Source organism: Castor canadensis, chromosome 14, assembly GCF_047511655.1.
Source record: "Castor canadensis chromosome 14, mCasCan1.hap1v2, whole genome shotgun sequence".
Lineage (NCBI taxonomy): Eukaryota > Metazoa > Chordata > Mammalia > Rodentia > Castoridae > Castor > Castor canadensis.
Window position 1 is genome coordinate 103,167,289 of NC_133399.1, and position 24,409 is coordinate 103,191,697.

Below are 24,409 nucleotides of genomic sequence, written 5' to 3' on the forward strand. Positions count from 1 at the left end.
ATAAGTAGACTGAATTAGAAACTGATCTATGGAATCCTGTGTATTTTTTTTTCATTTTTCTTTTATTATTCATATATGCATACAAGGCTTGGTTCATTTCTCCCCCCTGCCCCCACCCCCTCCCTTACCACCCACTCCGCCCCCTCCCTCTCCCCACCCAATACCCAGCAGAAACTATTTTGCCCTTATTTCTAATTTTGTTGTAGAGAGAGTATAAGCAATAATAGGAAGGAACAAGGGTTTTTGCTGATTGAGATAAGGATAGCTATACAGGGCATTGACTCACATTGATTTCCTGTGCATGTGTCTTACCTTCTAGGTTAATTCTTTTTGATCTAACCTTTTCTCTAGTTCCTGGTCCCCTTTTCCTATTGGCCTCAGTTGCTTTAAGGTATCTGCTTTAGTTTCTCTGCGTTAAGGGCAACAAATGCTAGCTAGTTTTTTAGGTGTCTTACCTATCTTCACCCCTCCCTTGTGTGCTCTCGCTTTTATCATGTGCTCATAGTCCAAGCCCCTCGTCGTGTTTGCCCTTGATCTAATGTCCACATATGAGGGAGAACATACGATTTTTGGTTTTTTGAGCCAGGCTAACCTCACTCAGGATGATGTTCTCCAATTCCATCCATTTACCAGCGAATGATAACATTTCGTTCTTCTTCATGGCTGCATAGAATTCCATTGTGTATAGATACCACATTTTCTTAATCCATTCGTCAGTGGTGGGGCATCTTGGCTGTTTCCATAACTTGGCTATTGTGAGTAGTGCCGCAATAAACATGGATGTGCAGGTGCCTCTGGAGTAACAGTCTTTTGGGTAAATCCCCAAGAGTGGTATTGCTGGATCAAATGGTAGATCGATGTCCAGCTTTTTAAGTAGCCTCCAAATTTTTTTCCAGAGTGGTTGTGGAACCCTGTGTATTTATACATATGTATCTACGTATGTATATGTGTATGGCTGAGAGAAGGATAATATTAACAATAACTTTTTGCTGATGTAGGTAAGATTATACTTCAAACATATGTTTGAATACACATATGATACATGTGAATGTCTACCTGGATATTATTATACACATCGGAATACACACACATGCAAATATATGCATTATGTGTTATGTTCATAGCACACATATTTATTATGTATGTGATGAACAACTGGCAAATTTGTCACGATACCTCAAAGCAGCTACCTCCTTGCGACTAATTGAGTTAGCAACATGCGGGAAACATAAGAAAGGGAAACAGTTCATGATGCAGGAGTCTTTAGAGCAGCCAAGAGGTGGCCAGGACTTCTGTCTGCTGAACCATTGCTGCAGGACCAGAGCTTCCAGGTTGTGCAACACCTTCAGTAAACACTCGCTGAAGCGAACACAATGAACCACGGAGTTTCATTCTGTCTCACTTAAGAGGAGGCAGAGGCAGAGCCAGCAGCACAGGTGTGAGAGGAGGACAGCACTGGGCTCCTACAATTCCCCAGCATGTGGCCAGGACGTCTTCTGGTAGCGTCTTTCCTCCTTTCTCCAGTCCCAGGTAGGCGACAACTCTTCATGTGCTGAGAAGCACATTATAGGGCTGCATGCGTTTCACCTGCTCCCTATACTTTTGTTGTATAAGATGTTTTGACTACTTGTTTTCCCCGGCTCACTAATTAGTCTGGCTCCTTTTTAAGCTGTTGTTTTGGGGTTGACACTGATGTAAAGGCTCCTGTGTAAGGGGGAGCAGTGAGAAGTCTTGTATTGACATTTACACATCTGATGTGAGAATATTTAGAAAGCAGAGAATATTTCACACAGCATAATATAAGTAACCAATATGATCTTTAGTCAAAGCAGGGAATTCATCAAACTCATCTTGACATTTGGAATGTGTCCAAGGTACAGCAGATTTCTGTTTATGGCTGTGTAAAGGCTTTGGAAAATGTCTGCTGTTTTAATTAAGGCCAGTTCAGCAACTTAGGCTTCTTTGTAGTGAACATTTGTATACATTTAGTCCTTTGAACATTGGTGATAATAAATGTAACTAATTGGAAATAGCCAGTTGACCAACTTCTTATGTATCTCTTCTGACACTACTTGACATGAAAGTATTGCAGTTAAGTGAAAGTTGGTAATTTGCTTCCATTTTTCAGGTTATCTAAGACATTTAAGAAATTAAAAGTAAAGGAATACTGCTTCCTAATATTCTACTGCATCTGGCATTTCTCATCTTTCTGGTAAATTCTCAATTTGATTTTGGATAAACGAGACTTGGTAACTTATTTCTCCAGCTTATTTCTATTTCCAGAGCTTAAATCAGCATAGCAAAAGGCAGCCCCTGGAGTCCTTCCCTGGGAATGGGACAAATTATCAACAAAAAGTACAGGGCTAGGGAAGGAGTGATTCTCTGCTTCTATGTACCCACTCTATAGTTTGTCACTAAAAACATGTTTTTTTCTTACTCTTGGTTTCTAGTTTGTTTTTCAACTGTAAAGTTTTTTTTTTTTTTACTTAATATCCTTACATACAGAATGATACATACAGAACGTATTCGATACTTGACCTAAAATTCCTACTTTTTAAGCTGAAGCTAGTAAGAGTTTTCTTTCCCTCATGCTTTCACCCATAAACCTTGGGGACCCCACTCTCAGATGAAGCAGAAGAACTGCTTGGGTTATAGCTTTGTCCAAAAAGATAAAGATCAGGCTGGATCCCAATAGCTGAGTCTCATGGCTAACACTAGGACCCACAAACACTATGAACTTTTCCGTGAAATTGGGCACCCCTGCTGTTTCTACTCCCCCAATTATATGTTCACAATATGACACCAAGATATGCAATACCTTAGAAGTCATGACTAAAGATGTGACATCGCTCTGAGTATGCCATGGTAGAGACAGAGGTTCTGAAGTTGACCCTCTGTGCGTGGAGAATGGTGGACAGTGTTCCTCTTGTCTTCTATCTTGAACAGAAAGTTCCTTCCTTTTTTTTTTTTAAGCCATCTAGCTGGTATTGTCAAAGGTATCTTCCTGGCCACTGAACTACCCCCACTGTTTTCCAGCCAGAATTTAAGTAAAGCAATTTTAATTTCTCATTTCTTCCTCTTTGCTACTCTGTCTCCATCAGCAATATCACACATATGTGCCCCTCTACTGAACATTTTTGCCCAATTCTCACTACTTGAAATAAAAGAATGAGATACAAAATAAGGCCAGCTGCTTGTAACAAGCTTTACAATCCCTTGAGAAAATGACTTATGGAATTTCATTATAGGGAAAGGAAAAAAACCCAAATATTTAAAGGGCGCAACATGTGTTTGTGGGGCCAGGAAGTAAACAAGTGCATGACAAAGGAGAAAATCTTTATTATATTCCAGGAGCATATCCAGGGGATGTGGCACTTTTTAAAATTATTGTATTTTAAACTGAGTTTTTTCTTGCTTTCGTAGGGTGACTGGAACATGCTTAATTGTACAATACAATTTGACATCAATAGCCAAAATAATAGGTTTAATTAGGACGTGTCTTTTTCCTCAGAGTTTGTACTCACTTTTACTGCATAAAGTTTAAAAGCACAAGGTTGTTTGAAGGGACACAAAAAAATCTCAGAACTTAAATGTCATTGCCTAAACTCTAATTCAGGGATTGATGTCATATGCTTAGTTTGAACAGACACTGCTTTAAACAGTGTAGAACATGTTTGAGCAAAAATGAGTGTCAATATTATTAATGAGTATTTGAATCTCCAAAATTACCTCAAATAAAATAGCAATCTAGCCTAAGACCTGGCTTATTCTTCTTGCTAGTGAACTTTGGGTTTTCTAAAACTAATGAACACTTAAAAATTAATAATTCTCCAGCTCAAACCAAAATAACAATTTTCATTTTCTCAACCCAATTTTGCACATTAAAACTAATCCAACATGTGAGTTCTGTGGGAGAAAAACAAATATTAAAATAAATTAGAAGAAATATGTTGTGTTATACCTTGGATTTATGTAATCCCTGGGTGGCAGTTAATAGTGTTTGTTCTGCTGACTCAAAATGATTAACTTGGTATTATTCATCTGGGAGGAGGCTGTCCTATCACCATCTAACTTGAGTATGAGTGAGCCAAACAATATTGTCATTATATCTGCTATGAAAATTGTTGTATCAATATCTCCTTATTTCAGGGCCCTTTTGCTTTCAGGAAAGTAAGAGCCTTTAAGGGAAATTCTATCTGTTTTCTTTAGAGAACTTTACTGTGTTGCAAGCGTTTGGAATGAACTGGAATTTCACACTGAGAAGAGTGAGAAATCACTGAAAGCTTTAAAAAAGAAATATTGGTTCAGTTTTTGCCTTGATTGTCTGTTTTGGTTTCTACATGGAAATGTTCGTCACCCAACAATGAACTGGAAATGTTTTATAACTACATATTTTGAGTCCATATTTAAGATCCAGTTGATAATTTCTGTTTTCATGAAACATTTGTATGTATTGGAAGCCTGAAAATCAGCAGGCACAGCAGAGCAAACCAGTGTTTGACAGATCTATTTCTTTATTACTTCTGAATGAGAAGTGTGTGTATATGCTTTTATACAGAGGGTCAGGAAGCTATTATTATTTCATGAATTAAAGGAAGCTTGACTAATACTTTCTGTTAGAATCCTATGTGTTATGGATGAAAACCACTGATAGGTTATTTTTTTTAATAAGAGTTACTGAGCTTGCAGTATTGGCTTCATAACTCAACATTAATGGGCCTAATTGAATCGATTACCCTCTGCAATGTGCCAGGAAGCATGTTGGCAACCTATGGCATGATTGTTTTGTGTCACTGAATTAAAGGAGACAGCAGGGAATTGTATCAATAGCATGAGATAATTTCTGGCAAGAGTAATTTTCTTACCTCTTGGCATTTTATTGTTCTGAAGCAATTATGAAAATTTAACTGGATGGAAAGAAAATGATTATTTAATGTTCTTCTTAGACTTTTCTTTGTCTGTTCTGAAAATGTTTATAACTAATACTGCTGTTTTTCTTTATCAAAAGTTAATTAAATAGAAATAGAAGATGCCTGGTGATTATCTTCAGGACAGCAAGAAACGAGTCACTGAAGAAAATTGTGATGTTGCTCTTGAAGTTTAAGTATAATAAAGCTTATTTTAATAACAACTGATTAGAACTTCTCCAAGTGATCATGACCCTTGCAAAGACATTATAGGGACTCTGCATTTTTGCATAAAATTATACAGTTAGAACAAGTTTTAGCAATTATTTAATCTGTCTCCTATTTTCAAGCAATGAGAAGAAACTCAAACCAAACCCCAAATTACAGTATTCTACTGTCTGTGCCATGGATTCAGTGCATTTTAAATGATTTTTTAGAGAAAATCTCAAGCCATTGACAGAAAAACTCTTACATTATTTTAACACCATATTACCGACTCAGAGTTCTTACTTAGCCATGTCAATGACTTCTAACTCTCCCGGATAAATGTAAATGACTCTTGAGTGATAAAATGAATTAAATCCATCCTAAAATGATAAAAATTTACACTAGTGTTTTTTCAGTTTCTGCTTTAGCTCCTGAGAATTTTTTTTTTTAAGAAACGAATGTTTTGCTCTCTGGGATGTCACTGAATTGAGTGATTACTCCTCCCAGGTGACTAATAGGAAAATCATACTTGATGAATATCTCAGTTATGTTTGTTAAAAGGTTAACCACAGTAACATAAATCTACATTATCATAGAAGATAGGGTTGAGTATTTTAATTAGCTAGGGTTGAGTATTTTAATTAGCTAGGATTGACTTTAGAGAGCCTCCAAATCATGACGCAAAGAAGAAATAAGTCTTTCTGGTCCCAATCTTAGTAAGCTGTAGGATTGGGTGTCCTGAGTCCTACTAAGTTTACATTGTGGGTGGATCTGTAGCCACCTGCAGCAGCCAGAGTTGATCTGTTAACATTTCCTCAGGCACTGCCCTACAAAGAACAGGAATCAGACCACGTGGACAAATGAAAAAGAAAATAGAACTCATTTAACTACAGGAAAACTGAATTTCTCTTTACAATGACTTCTAGAAAAAACATGGTGATGAACATTTAAGATGCAAATAGGTTGCACGAGGTAATTTTCCAATTCTGTTTCAATGTGACTACAGGCTCAAAAAAGTACCCCCAGGTCAGTGATTCTGTTCAAATTCTCTGCTTTTCCAATTTTAATGTTTTTGTGTACAAAAGATGAAGGGTTATTTATATTGCTAATGCCAGCCCGTTCTATAAACCTAGTATTGGAGCCTTTTCTTACTGTGACTTAGTTTTAAATATTGCTATTGATAAATCCAAGAAAAATATATTTGAATCAGAAATGGTATGCATTGGTTCAGTTTTCAGAGTGCTTCTGTTCAATTACTTCAGGGCTGATCAGCTTCTTAGAGGATGGTTTTGCTCTGCCTTTCTTTCCTTTTGTCTTGAACTGCTGCTATGTTCCTGTTTAAGGTTCTACTGCAGGGATTCAGGATGACAAAGGGAAATGGGAGAATTCAAAAGAAATACTGTCATGAAACAGAGAAGCATTTGTAAACTTTTACTGGAAATATAGTTGAGATCATGGATGTTTTGAGAGAAAGAGTAGGTTCCTAATTTTTTTCTCTCCTGGCATCAGCATAGGGATCCCTGGCACGAATCACTAAGGCTTCTTTGTTACATTACTGGGATCGAAATGAAGACAGCCATTGCTCACCAGCCTATTTCTGTTCTGTAACTAAGTTGTCTTTCCCTTCACCCCCCTCCTTTTTTTTTTAAGTTGTTCTTGCTATAAAAGAACTTCCTAAGGCAAAGAAGTATGAAGTGGTTTATCCCATAAGACTTCATCCACTACATAAAAGAGAGGTCAACAAGCCAGAGAAACAGGTATAGTTTCTGCTTTTTCAAAGACTCTTCAAGGTGTGTATGCATATGTATGTGTATATGACATGTGTCTGTGTATATATATATGCATCATATACACATTTAATGTATCAAATGAACTTTTTGATGTTTTCAACTATCATGCCTTTGAGTCAAATAACAATGATTATATTTTTGTTTGTCTTTGAACCATTTATTCTTCCCTTTAACCAAAGTTCTACTCTTAATTTCATTTTACAAATCAAAGTTCTGAGAAGTAAAATAGACTGTGAACTTCAGTATTTTATGATAATTTATGCTTGACTACTTCCAAAATATTAGCTGCAACTTATTTTATCTATCTGTCTACCTATCTGTCTGTCTATCTATCTCCACACATACAATTATGACCATTAAAACAGAAGGAAAAATAAAACCTTGCAAGTGAATGCATATTTGCATTATAATTTGAAATCTGTGTCTTTTATAAACAGGTACCATTAAAATTTGTATAATTCTTACTACTTAATGAAACAACATAGTTTCAGATAACATTCCCTCAACAGACTTTTATTAATTCCAAGAGGAATGCTAAAAAAATGATGACCCAAAATTATGCTGTGGGACACACTTGTTATCCTAGTACTCTGGAGACCAGGGAGAGAGGATGTGAGATTGGGGCCAGCCTGAGCTGGGCTCCATAGTGATACACAATCTAAAAGTAAGACAAAACATGAAACCCAAAAAACTATGATCCACTTAACATCAATATTCTAATTATCTGTGCTCTGAAGTCTTCTGCTAAAAGCCAAGAAAATACAAATAAATGAACCATGACATAACTTTAGAAATGTCATAAAATGCAACTCACTAGGAGAACATATTCTTGTTCTAAACAGGATTCGTACCAGTATTTCTTCCAAAACAAATTTATAATAGCAGGACACAAAGTAGACCCTGTTTCTCAAAACACCATTTGTCAACAGAATTTTTCTACTAACTGAGATGGAATCTATGTGCAATCCAATATGAAAGATCTCAGATGATTTATTTTTTTTTTAGTTGTCAGAATTGTTTGATTTGTCCAAAAGGGAAGAGGCAGACAATTGGTATACAGCTTACTGCTAAAATAAAAAAAATATTGCATGCTAAGGGTTAAACAGATAGAGCGAGTTAATTATATTGAACTTCTTATATGGAAAAAATAAACAGAAATACCCAAATGAACATTTGTGTCCACTTTTTAATTACCAGTGCATTTTTGTGCATTTTTTCAGGGACCATTTGAAACCGAAATAAGGTATAAAATGACAGTTAATGGAAAAATCGCAGTGCTTTATTTGAAAAAAAACAAGTGAGTACTTTTACCTCTGATGTTTTCCTCGCCAACAGCAAGTTTGGGTGTGGGAAATTGAGTTTGTTACCAGTCATTGCTCTCAAAACCTTGACTCATCCATTTCTGCTGTCAGCTGGCCCAAGGAGTTCAGTAAATATTTGTTTCTATTAAAGTAGTAGAAATACATTGAGTAAAACAGTTTACTAGTATTACTTTTAGGAATAAAACATATTGAATGAGGTGTGAGCAAGCACAGATTTTATCTATTCTATGAAGTAACAGATGGCGAGGTTCCAATGTACTTGATTGTAATTTTTTAAATTTTCTTCTATCTTATTGCAATGTATTATTCTAGCACAAGAAAATATTAGAAAACCAGCTGCAACTCAAAAACAGCAAGACATATACAAGTGAAATGAAGCTCCAGGGCCAAATAAAAAGCCAGTGGCAAAAACCAGCCCCTCCAACATTAGTGCTCTACCTTCCAAAGTAGCCATGGCCCCCATTCTTCTTGTGTATCACCCTGTCTTTTTGTTCCTTCATTCTCTTCATTTGGTCCATGTGAATTCAACACTTTGTTTCCAATTTCACTGCCACAGCTTTGACCCAATCCTTCCTCTTCCTACATCCAGACTATTTCAAAAGTAGGTTTTCTCTAAATCTGTGCTTTCAGTAGCTTTTAATCCCTACATCATTCAATATAAGAATTTTCCTCCCAAAGTACTGTCACATTTTCAAAAATTTACAACAGACTAAAATTTGAAAACAATGTTGTGTATGGAAATTGTACAGACTTTGCGTTCAGGCCAATCTAGTTATGAATCTTTGCATTTTGAACTATTCATTCTCATTTTAAAAACAAGGAAAGTAATATATATCTTACCAGATTATTAAAAGCAAAAATTAAATGATACACATTACATTTCAAAGATAGTTCTTGCTATAGGGATTATTACCCCTTTTTCTCTTTACCCTGCCTCTTTTTTTAAAAAAAATGCATTTTTAACAATAGCCAAGTTATGGAGTAAACTTAAGTATCCATTGATAACTGAATGGATAAAGAAATTGTGCTATATATACTCACACACACATATACATTATTTAACCTCATAAAGGAAATCCTACTATTTGCAACAACATTGATGATCCTAAATGACAATATGCATAGTGAAATAAGCCAAGCACAGAAAGATTAACATGTACTAAGTGATCTAAGTTAGTTATGACATCTAAAAAAGTCCAACTTATAGAAATAAAGAGAATGGAGAATTTTGACTCTGAGGGTCCAAGCTTTCAGCTGTAACATGAACAAATTCTGGAAACCTTATGTATAATATAGTGATTATAGTTAATATATTTTATACTTGAAATTTGCTAATAGAACATGTCCTAAGTGTTCTCATCACACACACACATTCAAACGTACACAGTACCTATGTGCAATGACGGAAATGTTAGCTTGTTTATGCTTTTCACAATGTGTTTGTATATCAAACCATCACATTGTATCTTCAACCCTATTTTGTCAATTATACCTCAGTGTGTGTATATATATATGTATATAAAGTCATTCCTTAATATTCTCAAATGATTGGTTCCAAGAGCCTTTGAAGGTATCAAATCCTCAGATGCTCAAGTTCCTTATATAAAATGGCCTAATAGTTGCATAAAACCTACCCATATTCTCCTGTTAACTTTAAACCATCTCGAGATCACCTATAATGCCTAATACCATGTAAATGGTATTTAAATAGTTGTCATCCTATTTTGTTTAAAGAATAATGATCAAAAGATTGTATGTAATCAGTACAAATGCAGTTTTTCCAGATATTTCCATCTGTGGTTGGTTGAAAACATGCATGCAGAACCCAGGATATAGAGGGCTGTGTGTCTATACACACATACACACATACAACACACACTCAAGCTCTCATTCTTAGTGAGGCTTAGTGAAGGTGCCAAAAGGCTGAACTAACTACTCCAGCAACTCTGCCCTGCCACTGGTAACTAAAAGGACTGGGTGAAATGCAGCTATGCCTCATTGATAGAAGCATTGCTGGTATCATTTATTTTCTTTCAATTTTGACCTTCTCAGTTCTGCTTCTTGTGAAGTTTCAAACAAGTATTTGAAGTCCCATGAGGAAGGCATTGTTCCACATACTGAAGAATGTCCCTGCTCTTCTCAGCCCCTGCTCCATTTGAAGCAGCCTTTTCTTAAGGGATCAGGAGGAGAAGCTGAGGAGTAAAACTTGACTGCACACCCAGAGAAAATTATATTTTGCACATTGGACTTCACAATTAGCACCAGTAACCATGCCATTTCTTTTTCTTTTTCCAGGAATCTCCTTGCACCAGGCTACACAGAAACATACTACAATTCCACTGGAAAGAATGTCACCACGAGCCCACAAATCATGGTATAAATGAGTCTCCTAGATTTCTTGGTGAAGGGGATGTACCCTGCAGACCTCAGTATAGTCCCTGCCAGGCAAATAGGAGAGAAATTTCATTTACAGTCTTGGTGTTCCCTACCTACTAGTAACTACTTAATTGTCCCCAACTTTCTGCATTTTGCTAAGAACAATGAAAAAAAAATCCTTGACAACTCATTTGAAACTGGTAGAACTCTTTGGATAGATAAAGAAATAAAAATACATCTGAATAACCTGGCATTTGGGAAAAGACTAGTAGGTCTTAGTTTTGAAAAGTTTGATGAGCAATCAGGCGTTGAAGGGGAAGAATAAAAGCCAGGTGTTTGGGGGACTGAGGTTTTAAACTTATACAACTAAATGTATTTATTCTAAACAGTGTGCAATTGTTTTGTCCTATTCCAGCAATGCCAATATGTAAGGAATATTCTATATGCATATGGGATCATTAACATAAAATATTTTTACACATAAGAAGCTTTATACTTGATTAATTTTTTAATATCTCTAAGTTGACTACTTTTTTTGTGTGGTGCTGGGGTTTGAATTCAGGGCCATGTACTTGCTAGGTAGATGCTCTGCCACTGAAGCCACTCTGTCAGCCCTCTATGTTGACTATTGTCTAGCAGAAAATAGTTTGAAAGCATTATAGGTCTGTTTTAAGATAGCGAATTCAAGTTCATCAGAGAATACTATTTATCTCTACAAACCCCTTTTCTCTTTCCTCTAGGATGACTGCTACTACCAAGGGCACATCATTAATGAGAAAGTTTCTGAGGCAAGCATTAGCACATGTAAGGGTCTCAGGTAAGATGTCATGAACATTTTGCATATATCTGTGATTATGGTGTGTGTGCTTAATAAATCTGAAGACTCTCAAGTGTAATCAATTATACTTTAGCTGAGGATGAATCTTAAGGGCAACAAAATTTTTAAATTTCAAGCAAATAGCATTTCTTTTTATAGCAGTATATAAAGTCCAGATATGAGGTTTTTTCACTGTTGTTTTATTTTGTTTGCCTGTTGTTAAAATAAGTTTTTGAGATTCAGGTTTAGAGTCAGAATCTTTAGGAAATGGAAGCTCCTCTTTAACTTCTCTCTCTACTTTGAATTCTCACTAGCATGACTTTGGCATCCATTTCTTTCTGTTAAGGATTCCTTATGTGTCTGTCGACAAAATGGCATTTCTTCTGTGCCTAGTATTGATGGTCTAAATTCCCTTTCCACATTTCCAGTTGGACACCGTAAAGAATTTCAATCTCAGTGTATCCTAAATCAAGCTGATTGTCTCACAAATTTGGTATTTATCCTTCCTTCTCTCCCTCATCAGTGGCATAAACAAATAATAGCTTGCTTAATCCGGAAACCTAAATTCCTTGAAGACTTTCTCGCCCACAGCACCCCATTTTCATTATGTGTATCAAGCTCAATTGATTATACCTTCTATTTCTTGAGATTGTTCACTGATTCTGTCTCTACTGCAACATCCTATTTCAGCTACTATGATCCTTTATGTTAACCATTGAGAAAAGGCCTCATAATTCATCTCCCACATTCACTCTTGGTATCTTGGAGGTCTACACACAATTACCCCAGCCTGTCTATTGTATGCTCTTTCACTTTTTCTTCATACTAATTATCTGTTGTAATTATGCATGTTTTAAATTTACTGTATATTGTATATACTTTGATTATTTCATACATATCAAATTTCCTTCTTTGAATATAAGCTCTGTGAGGGAAGAGGCAGTGGCTCATTTTTACTGTTTCCCTCAAGTACAATGTGTAGTGAACAATGGGTGCTCACTGAATATTGGGTGAATGAATCTTAGCTCAGCTTAGCACAAGGAATTGAGAAGAATTTGACAATTTTCACTGGTCACATGCAAAGCATGTTATCTCTTTCAATCTTTGCCATCATCCTGTAAGATAGACAGCAACATTTCTGTTTTATAGATGGAGAATCTGAGGGTAAATGAATTTAAGTAATTTTCTGTGTTGTCACAGATGCTTAGTGTCAACCTGATTAACTATAAGACTACAGGTTCTCTGCCATCTCCAGGGCAAAACTGTATCTACTATAAAGGGTTGAATCCTTAGAGTAGAGACAGCATGAAAATTGGAAGAACACTGGGTTGTGTCAAAAAATGTTCCTATTCTAGTGTCAGAGCCAACATGGCTGGCTACCAGACACTGAAATAATTTTTTTCTCACTAACAGGTCCTATTTCAGTATAAAGAAAATATGTTTGGGTAATATTTGAGAGCATCTTCAGCTGTTAGTATCCCTGTATTCTATCATCATGAGATTAAACTCTTTTGGCATTGACTAGAGATTCTGTGAGGTCCCACTGGGGAGTCGCAAGTCTGTACAACCCAAATGCAAGCACATTTTGTTAAGAAAAGCCTGGACTCTTATGTTCCTCAGGGGCTACTTCACTCAAGGAGATGAAAGGTATTTCATTGAACCTTTAAGGCCCACAAATCAGGATGAACAAGAACATGCACTCTTCAAGGATGACCCCAATGAAGACAAAGCTAATGGCACCTGTGGGACGGATGATGTGTTAGGGGTACATGGCTCACACCAGGATTTGGCCCTATCTGCCACCAGATTAATCGTATGTACTCTTTTATTTTTTACTTGTGCTTCTGAAATGTATCCTGCCCAGGGTTCCAGTCTTAGCAGTGTAAATGACTTACCATTTTCTAGTCATTGTTGAAATTAGTTGATTTTAGAGACAGTAATCACAAAGCATTGCTGTACATTGATGGTTCATTTAACAAGCATTTGTAGATCAACGATTATTGCAGCAATGTGTAAGGGTTAAAAGAAGTCTGAAATGTAAACCTGTCCTCTGAGAGCAAATAAGTCCCAATACCACTCTTGGGGATATACCCAAAAGACTGTTACTCCAGAGGCACCTGCACATCCATGTTTATTGCGGCACTATTCACAATAGCCAAGTTATGGAAACAGCCAAGATGCCCCAGCACTGACGAATGGATTAAGAAAATGTGGTATCTATACACAATGGAATTTTATGCAGCCATGAAGAAGAACGAAATGTTATCATTCGCTGGTAAATGGATGGAATTGGAGAACATCATTCTGAGTGAGGTTAGCCTGGCTCAAAAGACCAAAAATCGTATGTTCTCCCTCATATGTGGACATTAGATCAAGGGCAAACACAACAAGGGGATTGGACTATGAGCACATGATAAAAGCGAGAGCACACAAGGGAGGGGTGAGGATAGGTAAGACACCTAAAAAACTAGCTAGCATTTGTTGCCCTTAATGCAGAGAAACTAAAGCAGATACCTTAAAGCAACTGAGGCCAATAGGAAAAGGGGACCAGGAACTAGAGAAAAGGTTAGATTAAAAAGAATTAACCTAGAAGGTAACACCCACGCACAGGAAATCAATGTGAGTCAATGCCCTGTATAGCTATCCTTATCTCAACCAGCAAAACCCCTTGTTCCTTCCTATTATTGCTTATACTCTCTCTACAACAAAATTGGAGATAAGGGCAAAATAGTTTCTGCTGGGTATTGAGGGGGGGAGCGGGAGGGGGTGGAGTGGGTGGTAAGGGAGGGGGTGGGGGCAGGGGGGAGAAATAAACCAAGCCTTGTATGCACATATGAATAATAAAAGAAAAATGAAAAAAAAAATCTCCTGATGGATGTGTACATCAAAAAAAAAAAAAAAAAGTCCCAATACTCTCTGCAGTCACTGGCAAAGGAATCAGTAGTAACCAGGACAGGATTAAAAAGCAACTTCACTGGTTAGAAAATCCAAAGACTGGTTCCAACACTCCCTTATTAATCAGTTATGAAATCATTTAAACTGTTTGGTAAAATGAATGAGCCAGACAAGAATTTTACTACTCTCCCTCCTCGCTATCCCATTCTGAAACTTGTCTATAGATAATTCTGGCTGTAGAAATGGTAATTTTATTCTCAGATATCGTTCAACATTTTATAAAACTGCACACATCAAGGAAAAGAGGGAAAGATTTTGTCTTAGTAATTATGCTCCTTATATTTCAGAAGTTGAATGACCAGAAGGTTCAGGAGCAAAAGAAATACATAGAATATTACGTGGTCCTGGATAATGGTGAGGTAATTATATCAGATAAAGGTGCCTTTAAAAATCTTCCTCTGCATAAATTTATTCATAATGTGAGATGTTAAATGTCTAGAACAGTTTTGAAAAAATCAGGAATATGAACTTCAGTGGCAAGATCTTTTGAACCTATAATATTTGTAATTAAACTGATAGGATTTCTGCTTTTTCAGCAATGGGGATCTGATATGATGTGCATAAATTGAATCATTGGACTTATAATGATGTTTTCTTATTGTCTTAGAAGTGCCAAGCATAATTTCTAATTCAGTTGTTTTTGCTGTAGTGTGTTCTGTGAAGTAGTGAAACATTAATGGATCAGAGTGTCCATTCCTTAGGGAATAGCTAGTATAAAAGCCCAGTGACCAGAATCTTTTATCTGTTTGTCTAGTGTAAGAGTGCATTTTCATATACTGGGGTTTCTAAACAAGATGTGAATGTGTTTAATATCAAAAAGAAAACTCTTAGTCTATAAAAGTATGGGTAAATTAATTCTGGACCTAAAGATTTGGCCTCTCCTATTGCGCTGAATTCACTTACTATTCATACATTTTTAAAAAATGAATAAGCTATTAAACTAGTCCTTGTACTAATTTGTATAGTTTATGAAACCATAAAATTTAACTGAAAATATATTTGTAATACCTTTTTTTACGCCAAGTACCCAGGGCCTTGTTTCCTACCCCGTTAGCCATGCCCCAGCCTTTTTGTATTTTCTTTTCTGAGGTGGTTTCAGTAGCTTTTGCCCAGGCTAGCCTCTAACTTGTGATGCTCCCACCATTGCCTCCAGAGTAGATGAGATTATAGGCATGAACCACCACATCTATTTTTGTTTTTGTCTTTTTTATTTTTGGTGATCCTGGGGTTTGAACTCAGGGCCTCATGCTTGCTAGGCAGGCTCTCTACCACTTCAGCCATTCTGGCAGCCCTTTATTCTTTGGTCTTTTCAATATAGGGTTTTGCTATGCAGCCCAGTGTGGTGTCGAATTCATAATCCTCCTGCCTCAGTTTCCTGAGTGCTGAGTTCGCAGGTGTGTACCACCACACCCATCTAAAACTCCTAACAGCTCAACACTGACCCACTACTTCAGGGAAAAAACGTAATCTCAATTCCTAAAGTACTTTAATTTAGCTAGAAAAATAAGAATCCATTTGATTCTAAAATTTAAGTGATAACATTAGTAACTGACCCTAAATTATATTTACTGATTAGTAGTTAGCATTTATTTCTTGCCTTCGATTTATATTAATTTATATTAACACCTATTTCTTCTTGACTTTTTTTAGTTTAAGAAGTACAGTGAAGATCTAGATGAAATAAGAAAGAGAGTGTTTGAGATGGTCAATTACATCAACATGGTATGACACACCCTACTAAATGTCATTCCAAACATTTTCCTAAGAGGTGTTTTAGGAAAATTAGGTTTTGTATGAAAGCACATGAACTCAGGAAAGAGAGTCCAGTCCCCAAGACTGATGCTGCTCAGGACTCCTGAGGGAAGACCATGGATTTTGCTACTTAATTGATTATTAATATCACATGATATAGACTTTTCTCACCAGTGTACCACACGGGTGGTTTTGATGGAATGCTTTTTGTGTACCTGAAATCTACCAAGAAAATGCAGAAAACAAAATCCTAACAGAAAGCTGATGCAAAGAAAACAATAAAGTAATTATTTAAAAAATGCCATCTCTGGCTCACTAGCATCTTCCATATGCATTTGCTCACTGCCTCAAAACAACCCTAAATAAGACATTACTAAAGCCTAATACACAGCTAGAGAATTGTATCCTAGGAAGCACAGTAAGTTGCCTAGACCACAAAGTTAGAAAATGATGGGCATCAGATTTGAAAATAGATCGCCATATTTGAAGCTCATTGCAGTTATGCAACTGTTGATTATGCTGTTTGCATTTCTCTGTACCTATAAACCAGTCCAGAGTATTAAAATGATTTTATATCCCTTTAAATATTGTCAGTTTCTTATAAGATGAGTATAGTTGGCATTCTTAGTTTGAAATGAGCAAGTTTCCTAAAGGTGCTTGCAAATCCTCTAAAGATAGAAAAAATGAGCAGGAATTCAGTAACCTGAGTCATAGCTCATCTTCTCACCACAAAGGTCACACTCATTCTTTCTTTTAAGGAATTCCAAGAACAGGCTATGTTTGTTGAGCAACTATTTTGTGCTATGTACTGTTCTATGTTATAGAACTGAAGTGGAGAACAAAGTGGACAAGCATCCCTTTCTTCAAGGAGTTAACATTCTTGTTAGGGAAACAAACATAAAAAATTAAGTTGGATGTTAGATGGTGATGGGTGCTATAAAGAAAAGTAAAACAGAGAGAAAATCAGGAGAGTGACAGAGGCTCATTTTGGTGGCTAGGTTAATAAGGAAGGCCTCTCTAATAAGGTGACGTTCAAGTAGTGATCTAAGAAGGGAAGGGAACATTTGATCCTATGGAGAGTGCACAGCAGAGTGAAGGCCCTGAAGGCAGAGCCCAGCTTGTCAGGTTTGAGGAGGAGCAAGAAGGTAGTATGCCAGGGCAAGGATGAGAGGAGAGAAGCTATCTGATAGGTAGGGGTGACCAGGACCTAAGTAAGGGCTTTGCATTACCTATCACAAGTGAGAAAGAAACCAAGCTGAGGTGTGATGTGTTCAGATGTTGAAAACAGACAGAGAGGAAGGGAAGACAGGGCAGAAGCAAGGCCAGTAAAGGAATTGTGCCATGGGAAAAGTAGTGATAATGGATTTGAATGGAATAGCTGAACTTTGGGTCATATTAACAGTTATGGGATGAGTGGGAGATGGAGGATAAGAAAAAGAGTCAAATGACATCGAGGATTTTGAATTGAGCAACTTTAAGAAAGGTAAAGAGGAGTGGGGAAAGCATGACAGGGAGAAGATTAGGATTCAGTCTTAGCAACATGACCTTGGAGACATCTTTTATACATCGCAATAGAAATGCTATTAGGTTGAGTATATTAGAGAGAAGTTCAGATGCGAGGTCTGAGTGGAGATATAAATTTAACATCTTCAGTACAGGCGCATGGTGTAAGACATAAGCTAAAACGCAGCTACACTGTTTTAAAACTACATTGCCTATGGATGCTTTCTTGCTACAGAGGCAGAGTAGTAATTTGTCCATATAACACATTACTTCTCTAAAGCCCAAATCAGCACTGAGCCAATGTTGCTAATTCTTAAATATTGTGACTCTCAAACATTGAAAAACATGTGGGTAAATACACTTACATTGAAGGAATAGGAATTAGCTTCTAACATAAAATTGTGGTGTTTCTTGAGGCAATAACCAGGAAAACTTTGTCTTCATAGGGCCTTTGTTCCACAAAAAATGAGTTTCACTATCTTTTCCTTTTGAAGGAAGATTTTAGGGTCTGCAAAAAGAGGGGGTAACTTCTGCTTCACAAATGTGTTGGAAAGTAGGTTTTTATAGTACCGATATGAGTGTTTTAATAAAATGGAAGTAGCTGGAAATATTAAAAGATAATGTCACCATTCTTAGTGATTGCTTTGTCACATATTTTTTTTTTTGGACAGCTTTATAAAAAGCTCAATACTCACGTGGTGTTAGTTGGGATGGAAATCTGGACAAATGAAGATAAGATAAAGATAACCCCAAATGCAAACTCCACCTTGGAAAACTTTTCCAAATGGAGGAGGAGTGACCTTCTCAGAAGAAAGCACCATGATATTGCTCAGTTGGTCTCGTATGTATGATTTTCCTCTTTGTTTCCATGTAGAATTTAGCATAGAAGATTTTCAAAGCCTTGACAATGATCGGGGTGTAGAGAAGAAGAGGTAAATACATACAGAATTAAAAGTTTAAAAAGCACTCACTTGGCTCTTATGTGGAATATCCACTTTCCTTTGATCCAGATTTTTTTTTATTTTAAAGAACAGCTAATAACACGGCAATAATTCATAAGTTCTTTTTAAAATTAAGTATACAGAAAAGAAGAACATGTTTATATAATGAAAAAAGGAAGTTAGACTCAGTGTTTTAAAAGAACTGATTGGCTTTAGTCTCTATTTAAGAGAAATGTCTATAATTGAGGGAAAATGATTATATTCTAACCCCACACTCTACTATTCTACTGAAATGACCAATAGAAACAAAAGGAGAAGTAAATCTAGTGGCTGTAAATTACAGAAGATTTGAGTATATCTTTTAAAAAAATCAAGACAATGCTGTTGTCTAGCTGGATGGCTTTTAGTTGGAACAAGGCAGAAGGAAGCAACAAAGATTGACCTCAAATTACTGGAAATACCTCTTCCTAAGAAAACACTGCATGACACGGGAATGGTGTACACTTTGTGAAAATTACTGCAGATTTCTGTATGTCATATATCACTACATAACAAATCAGCTCAAAATTTATGAACTTAAAACAAGGCTACTTCACTGTACTAGTTAGCTTTTTGTCACTACAACCAAAATAACTGACATAAATGACCTAAGGAGGTGAAAGGTTTATTTGACTCATGGTTTCTGAAGTGTCAGTCCCTCATGAAGTGGAATGTGTGGTGGAGCAGAGCTTTTCACTTCCTGGTGGATAGGAGGCAGAGGAAAGGCAATACAGGAAGGGACTATGGCACAAAATATACCCAAAAGACATCCCCCCCCAATGACCTACGTTCTCCCAGTAGGCCCCACCTCCTACTTTTTTACCAGCTCCCAATAATGCCATCATATTATAAGTCCACCAAGGGGTCGGGGGCATAACCCTTTCATCAGGTCAGAGTCCTCGTGATCTAATTGTCTCTGGAAATGCCATCACAGACAGCCAGGCCGTGCTTTACTAATCTCTGAGGCATCCATTAATCCAATCAAATTAACAATCAAGATTAACTATCACATTCAGTTATACACCTGACATCTAGGCTGGTATGGCTAGCATAAGGGGACTCCCTCTAGAGCCTCGCATGTGGCAAACTTAGACTTCTTCCTTCTTCCAGTGTGGTCAGCAGTTAAACTTCTTCTAAGGCAGCTATCTTCCCATGAAAAGAATCCCAGGAGAAACCACTGAGACTCTTTATGACATAGCCTCAAATGTTACCATGTCACTACTTGTGTATTCTCTTGATCCAAGTCATGTGATAGGGCCAATCCAGTTTCAAGGGGGAAGATACTACTCAGATTGTGAACACGGCAGGGCTGGCCCCTTGGATGGCCATCTTCGGAAAGCAATTAATGCAATTCCTCAATTTGGAAAGGTGAGTTCTAGCTTTGGACATACCTTAGACAAAGCCCTTTCTTATTGGAGAGATTTAGTGACTTTCCAAGGTCGTGTAGCCAGTCAACTTGTATTATACTCCTACACTGTAGAGTAATGGAATCAAGGTAAAAATCATAGACAAGATGATAAATGTGAAGGCAAAAACTGACAATGCAATGTTGACTGTAGATTTCTTGAAGAGACCTGAATAAGCAGAATGCAAGCACTAATTAGGATGAAGAAAATAAATGTCTTTTCATTTATAAATTGAAAATATTACCACTTACAAGACAAATTTAAAATAACCTATTCATAGTTACAACCAGGTAAGAATTTTAGAGTCCAACTACACTCTACTCACTAAGAAGAGGAGTCAAAATAGACAACTCCCAAATGGAAAAAGATAGTTTGGTAAATATGCTAGTAGTGAGAATTGAAACCACACAAATATAGTTAAGCATAAATTTCTTTGCAATGCGGAATAAATTTAAAAGAGAACAGAAATGTCAGAAATCTTTAAATATGTAAATGCAAAAATGTAATTTCAAAATGATAATTATCGGTTATTTTGAATTAAAGGTGAAATCTGTAGGGAATGGAAAGTGGGAGGAAGTTCTACAATTTTCTTTGTGTGGTAGAATTCATAATGTCCTTTTATGGAAAAATATTGGTTTAATTTTTCATGTAAGTACACCAAATAGAGGAATTTAAAAATTAATGAATTATCAACGGCTAGAGTCTTATACAGAGAGCAAGAGAGCAAAAACAAAGGAAAGACCATGTTATTGTGGATAATTAACTAAAGAAATGAAAATGGGCCCAAACCCCAAATCCTGCTGTAACAAAAACAGTATGAAAGAAAGACAATAATATAACAAATATTTTATGTTATAAAATATATTTTATATGTTACAACATATATGAGAAAAATGAAGTGTGTGTAGCCATACTAATATTAAAACAAGATATATAGAGAGGAATATTTCTTGATGATGAATAAATTTAAAAAGACACAATGTAATCATCATGAATTACATATAAAATATTAAGTGGATTGCATTCAATTGCTTAGACTTCAAGAAATATGAAAGACGCTATAGAAAAAAAATTCTCATGCAATTTTAAAAACTGAAGGAAAATTTTTAAGAGAGTGGTGAGTCACAATTCTAATTTCTCTGCTAACCATTTACAGTTCTGGATGAACTGTTTATAGAAAACATCACTTAGAATCATAATTTTTGTATCAATTCATTTCTTATAGCTCAACAGACTTTTCTGGAGCAACAGTGGGCCTTGCTTTCCTGTCTTCAATGTGCTCTTCTTACCATTCTGTTGGCATTGTTCAGGTCTGTTTGAAAATCAACTGTTGGTTCTATAATTCACATTTGCCAAATGTTTGCCCTTTCCCCCAAATCTATGGCGATCATTAGAGTTTTTTCCTGTGGTCTATTGGCATGGTAAATAGCATTAATTGAATTATAAATGTTGAACTCATCTTGCATTCCAGGATAAAACCAAATTTAGCTATATTGCGTATGTTTGATTCAAAATGCTAATACATCCTCAGAGACTTTGCATCTATAATTATGCAGGCTCTTTGTCTATAGTTTTCCATCATTGCAATGTGGATTTTAGATTTTGTCATCATACTAATGTAAGTCACACAAAATGAGTTGAAATGTGTCTCCAACTCTTTGATTTTTCTGGAATATTAGCATAAGATTGCTGTCATTCCTTCCAAATTATTTAATACAATTCACCAGAAAAACAATGTGGGACTGGAGTTTTCTTTGGAGAGATTTGACTAGAAATTTACTGTCTTAAATAGACCATTAGGTCAATTCAGATTATCTTTACTTGAGCAAGCCTTGGTACTTTGTCCTTAAGGAAAGCTAAAAATTTATTTGAGTTGGCACAAATTTGTCCACGATATCTTTTATCTTTTCAGTACAGGGTTTGAAAATAATCTCTCTTTTCTCATTGATGATATTAATTTTGTGTGTCTTTTTATTGTTGTTGCCGCCAGTCTGGGTAAGGATTTACCAATTTTATTGATCTTCTCAAAGAAGCAGCTTTTGAGTGCATTGATATTCTCCAGGGTTTTCCTGTTCTTAATTTCATTGGCTTTTGCTCTTGTCTTTATTATTCTTTCTTCTCTTTATACTATATTTAATTTCTTCTTTAATGCAATTTATTTCTCATTATTCACTGCTCGAGTTATATCCAAGATATTTGGATATTTGTGCTTGTATTTTTGTTCAGCTTGTATTTTGTTCAGCTTGTATTTTGTTCTTAGTGCTCTATATAAACTTGAAAAGAATGAGTCTTCTGTTATTGTTGAATACATTATTCTATAATTGTCAATTATGGCAAATTTAACTTAAAACATTGTTCAAGTCTTTTAAATCCTAAGGAACAGTGTTGAAATACCTAAGTATAAATGTAAATTTGTCTGTTTATTCTATAAGCTTTAGCTGCATGAATTTTGAAATTCTGTTGTTAGGTATATACATAACTGTTAAGTTTTCTTGAATAATCAACACTTTTATCATCATATAATCATCCTGAAATATACAACCCTGATATATTTCTTGTTCTGGAATCTACTTTGTATGACATTAATATATCTACTAATATATCTATTATTTAGTCAAAGTGTTCTCATGATAAACCTTTCCATACTTGTACTTTTAATCTTTGTATTTATCTACACTTAGTCAAGGTTTCTGGTAAACAGTGTGCTATTGAATTTTACTTTTTGTCTTTCTTTAATACTGGGGGTACATTGTGATATTTATAAAATTCTTGAAAGATATCAATGGTTGAATTCACCCCCCTCTATCATTCTCCTTTACTTTCCCTCCTCCCGATTCCTGAAATAGTTTCAACAAGTCTCATTTTTCCATTTTCATATGTGAGTACATAATATTTCTACCATATTCACCTCCTATACCCTTTTCTTTTATCCTCTCTCCTTTTACTGCTACCAAATCCCAGATAGGACTTGTTTTACCTTCCTGCTCTCTGTTTTTGAAAAAATACATTTTTGTTTGCTTGAGATAGCTATACAGGGAGTTTCATTATGACATTTCCATGTATATATGTATTATAACCTGAATTGGTCCATCCCCACTATTTTCCTCCTTTCTACTTTAGTTCCCTTCTAATGGTTATTTCAATAGGCTAAAAAATTCCATATTCATTTTTGTGAATTTTACTTTTTTTCTAATATAAAAATCTCAGTCTTTCATTTGTGTATTATGTTTATTGATATATAATGTACTAATTGATAACCTTGGAATAAAATCTTCCATCTTGCCACTTACTATTCTATCTAGTATTTGGTTTATTTGGGTTTTTACTGCCATCATTAAAATGAATTGAGCATGTTAAATAATAATTTTATTTATCTGTATTTTTAGGTTTTTTTTCTGATTTTTTAAAAATTAATTTATTTTTTCATTATTCACATGTGCATACAATGCTTGAGTCATTTCTCCCCCCTGCCCCACCCCCTCCCTTACCACCCACCCCGCCCCTTCCCTCTCCCCCCACCCCCTCAATACCCAGCAGAAACTATTTTGCCCTTATCTCTAATTTTGTTGAAGAGAGAGTATAAGCAACTTTATTTGTTTAATGTTTTCCCTAGTAAATACCATACATCTCTACTTGTCAGTTTGCCTTTAAATCATATTATACTGCTTCACTTGCAGTCTAAGAAGTTTAGAAGAGAATATGTTAATTCTTGCCTCCCATCCATTGTGCTATTGTTGTCATTTGTTTAACTTCACATACACTATACCATCACAACACATATACTGCCTTTGTTTTAGTCATATTTCATTGCAAGTATTTCCACAGACTCTTTGATTCCTGTAACCCCAACTTACTGATAGATTCAAGGAAAATTATAATTGCTTCTCTGCCTTGTTCATATTAGTGATAGACTCTGCTGTTTCCAGCTTTGTACCTATGAGGTAGAACTGGAATGAATATATTTTTTAGTGATTATGAGTCTCTGTGTGTGATAGGCTTGATGGGATGAATAGAAGTAAAACATATGCTCTCTACTTTGTGTACTTTGCCTTTCTTTCACAACTTTATTTTTCATTATTTTTCTCTTGACAAAAGACTCTACAGAGTGAAATCAGAAAAAAAATTAAGTGAGGAAAGTGATTGTGAGCATTTTTGATTTGTTATTTACTCATCAACCTGAAGTATTATGCTGGGAATTAGATTTAATTTAAATATCATGAAATAAAATAAATAACCACTTGACTTATTTTAGCAAATACTGTCTTAAGCAGGATTTGCTAGTCATGTTTCATTAATTGCTTTTTTAATTCTGGGAAGTTGATTGCATTTTTTCTAATACATTATTATAGTGAATATTTTATAATTTTGTAAGCTTTACTTCACATGTTATCTTT

At 35.6% G+C, this 24,409-nt stretch overlaps 1 protein-coding gene across 1 annotated transcript in view; it reads left to right on the forward strand.

The window, feature by feature from the left end:
• Window positions 1-1,478: 1,478 nt before the first annotated feature.
• Window positions 1,479-24,409, forward strand: part of Adam28 (ADAM metallopeptidase domain 28) — a 49,686-nt gene continuing 26,755 nt past the window's right edge. Inside the window, exons 1-10 of the mRNA XM_020153543.2 lie at window positions 1,479-1,530; window positions 6,765-6,871; window positions 8,125-8,201; window positions 10,522-10,600; window positions 11,343-11,419; window positions 13,040-13,232; window positions 14,662-14,733; window positions 16,025-16,096; window positions 18,301-18,470; window positions 21,241-21,325. Of these exons, the coding sequence (XP_020009132.2) occupies window positions 1,479-1,530; window positions 6,765-6,871; window positions 8,125-8,201; window positions 10,522-10,600; window positions 11,343-11,419; window positions 13,040-13,232; window positions 14,662-14,733; window positions 16,025-16,096; window positions 18,301-18,470; window positions 21,241-21,325 (984 nt within the window). The remainder of the gene's footprint in view (window positions 1,531-6,764; window positions 6,872-8,124; window positions 8,202-10,521; window positions 10,601-11,342; window positions 11,420-13,039; window positions 13,233-14,661; window positions 14,734-16,024; window positions 16,097-18,300; window positions 18,471-21,240; window positions 21,326-24,409) is intronic.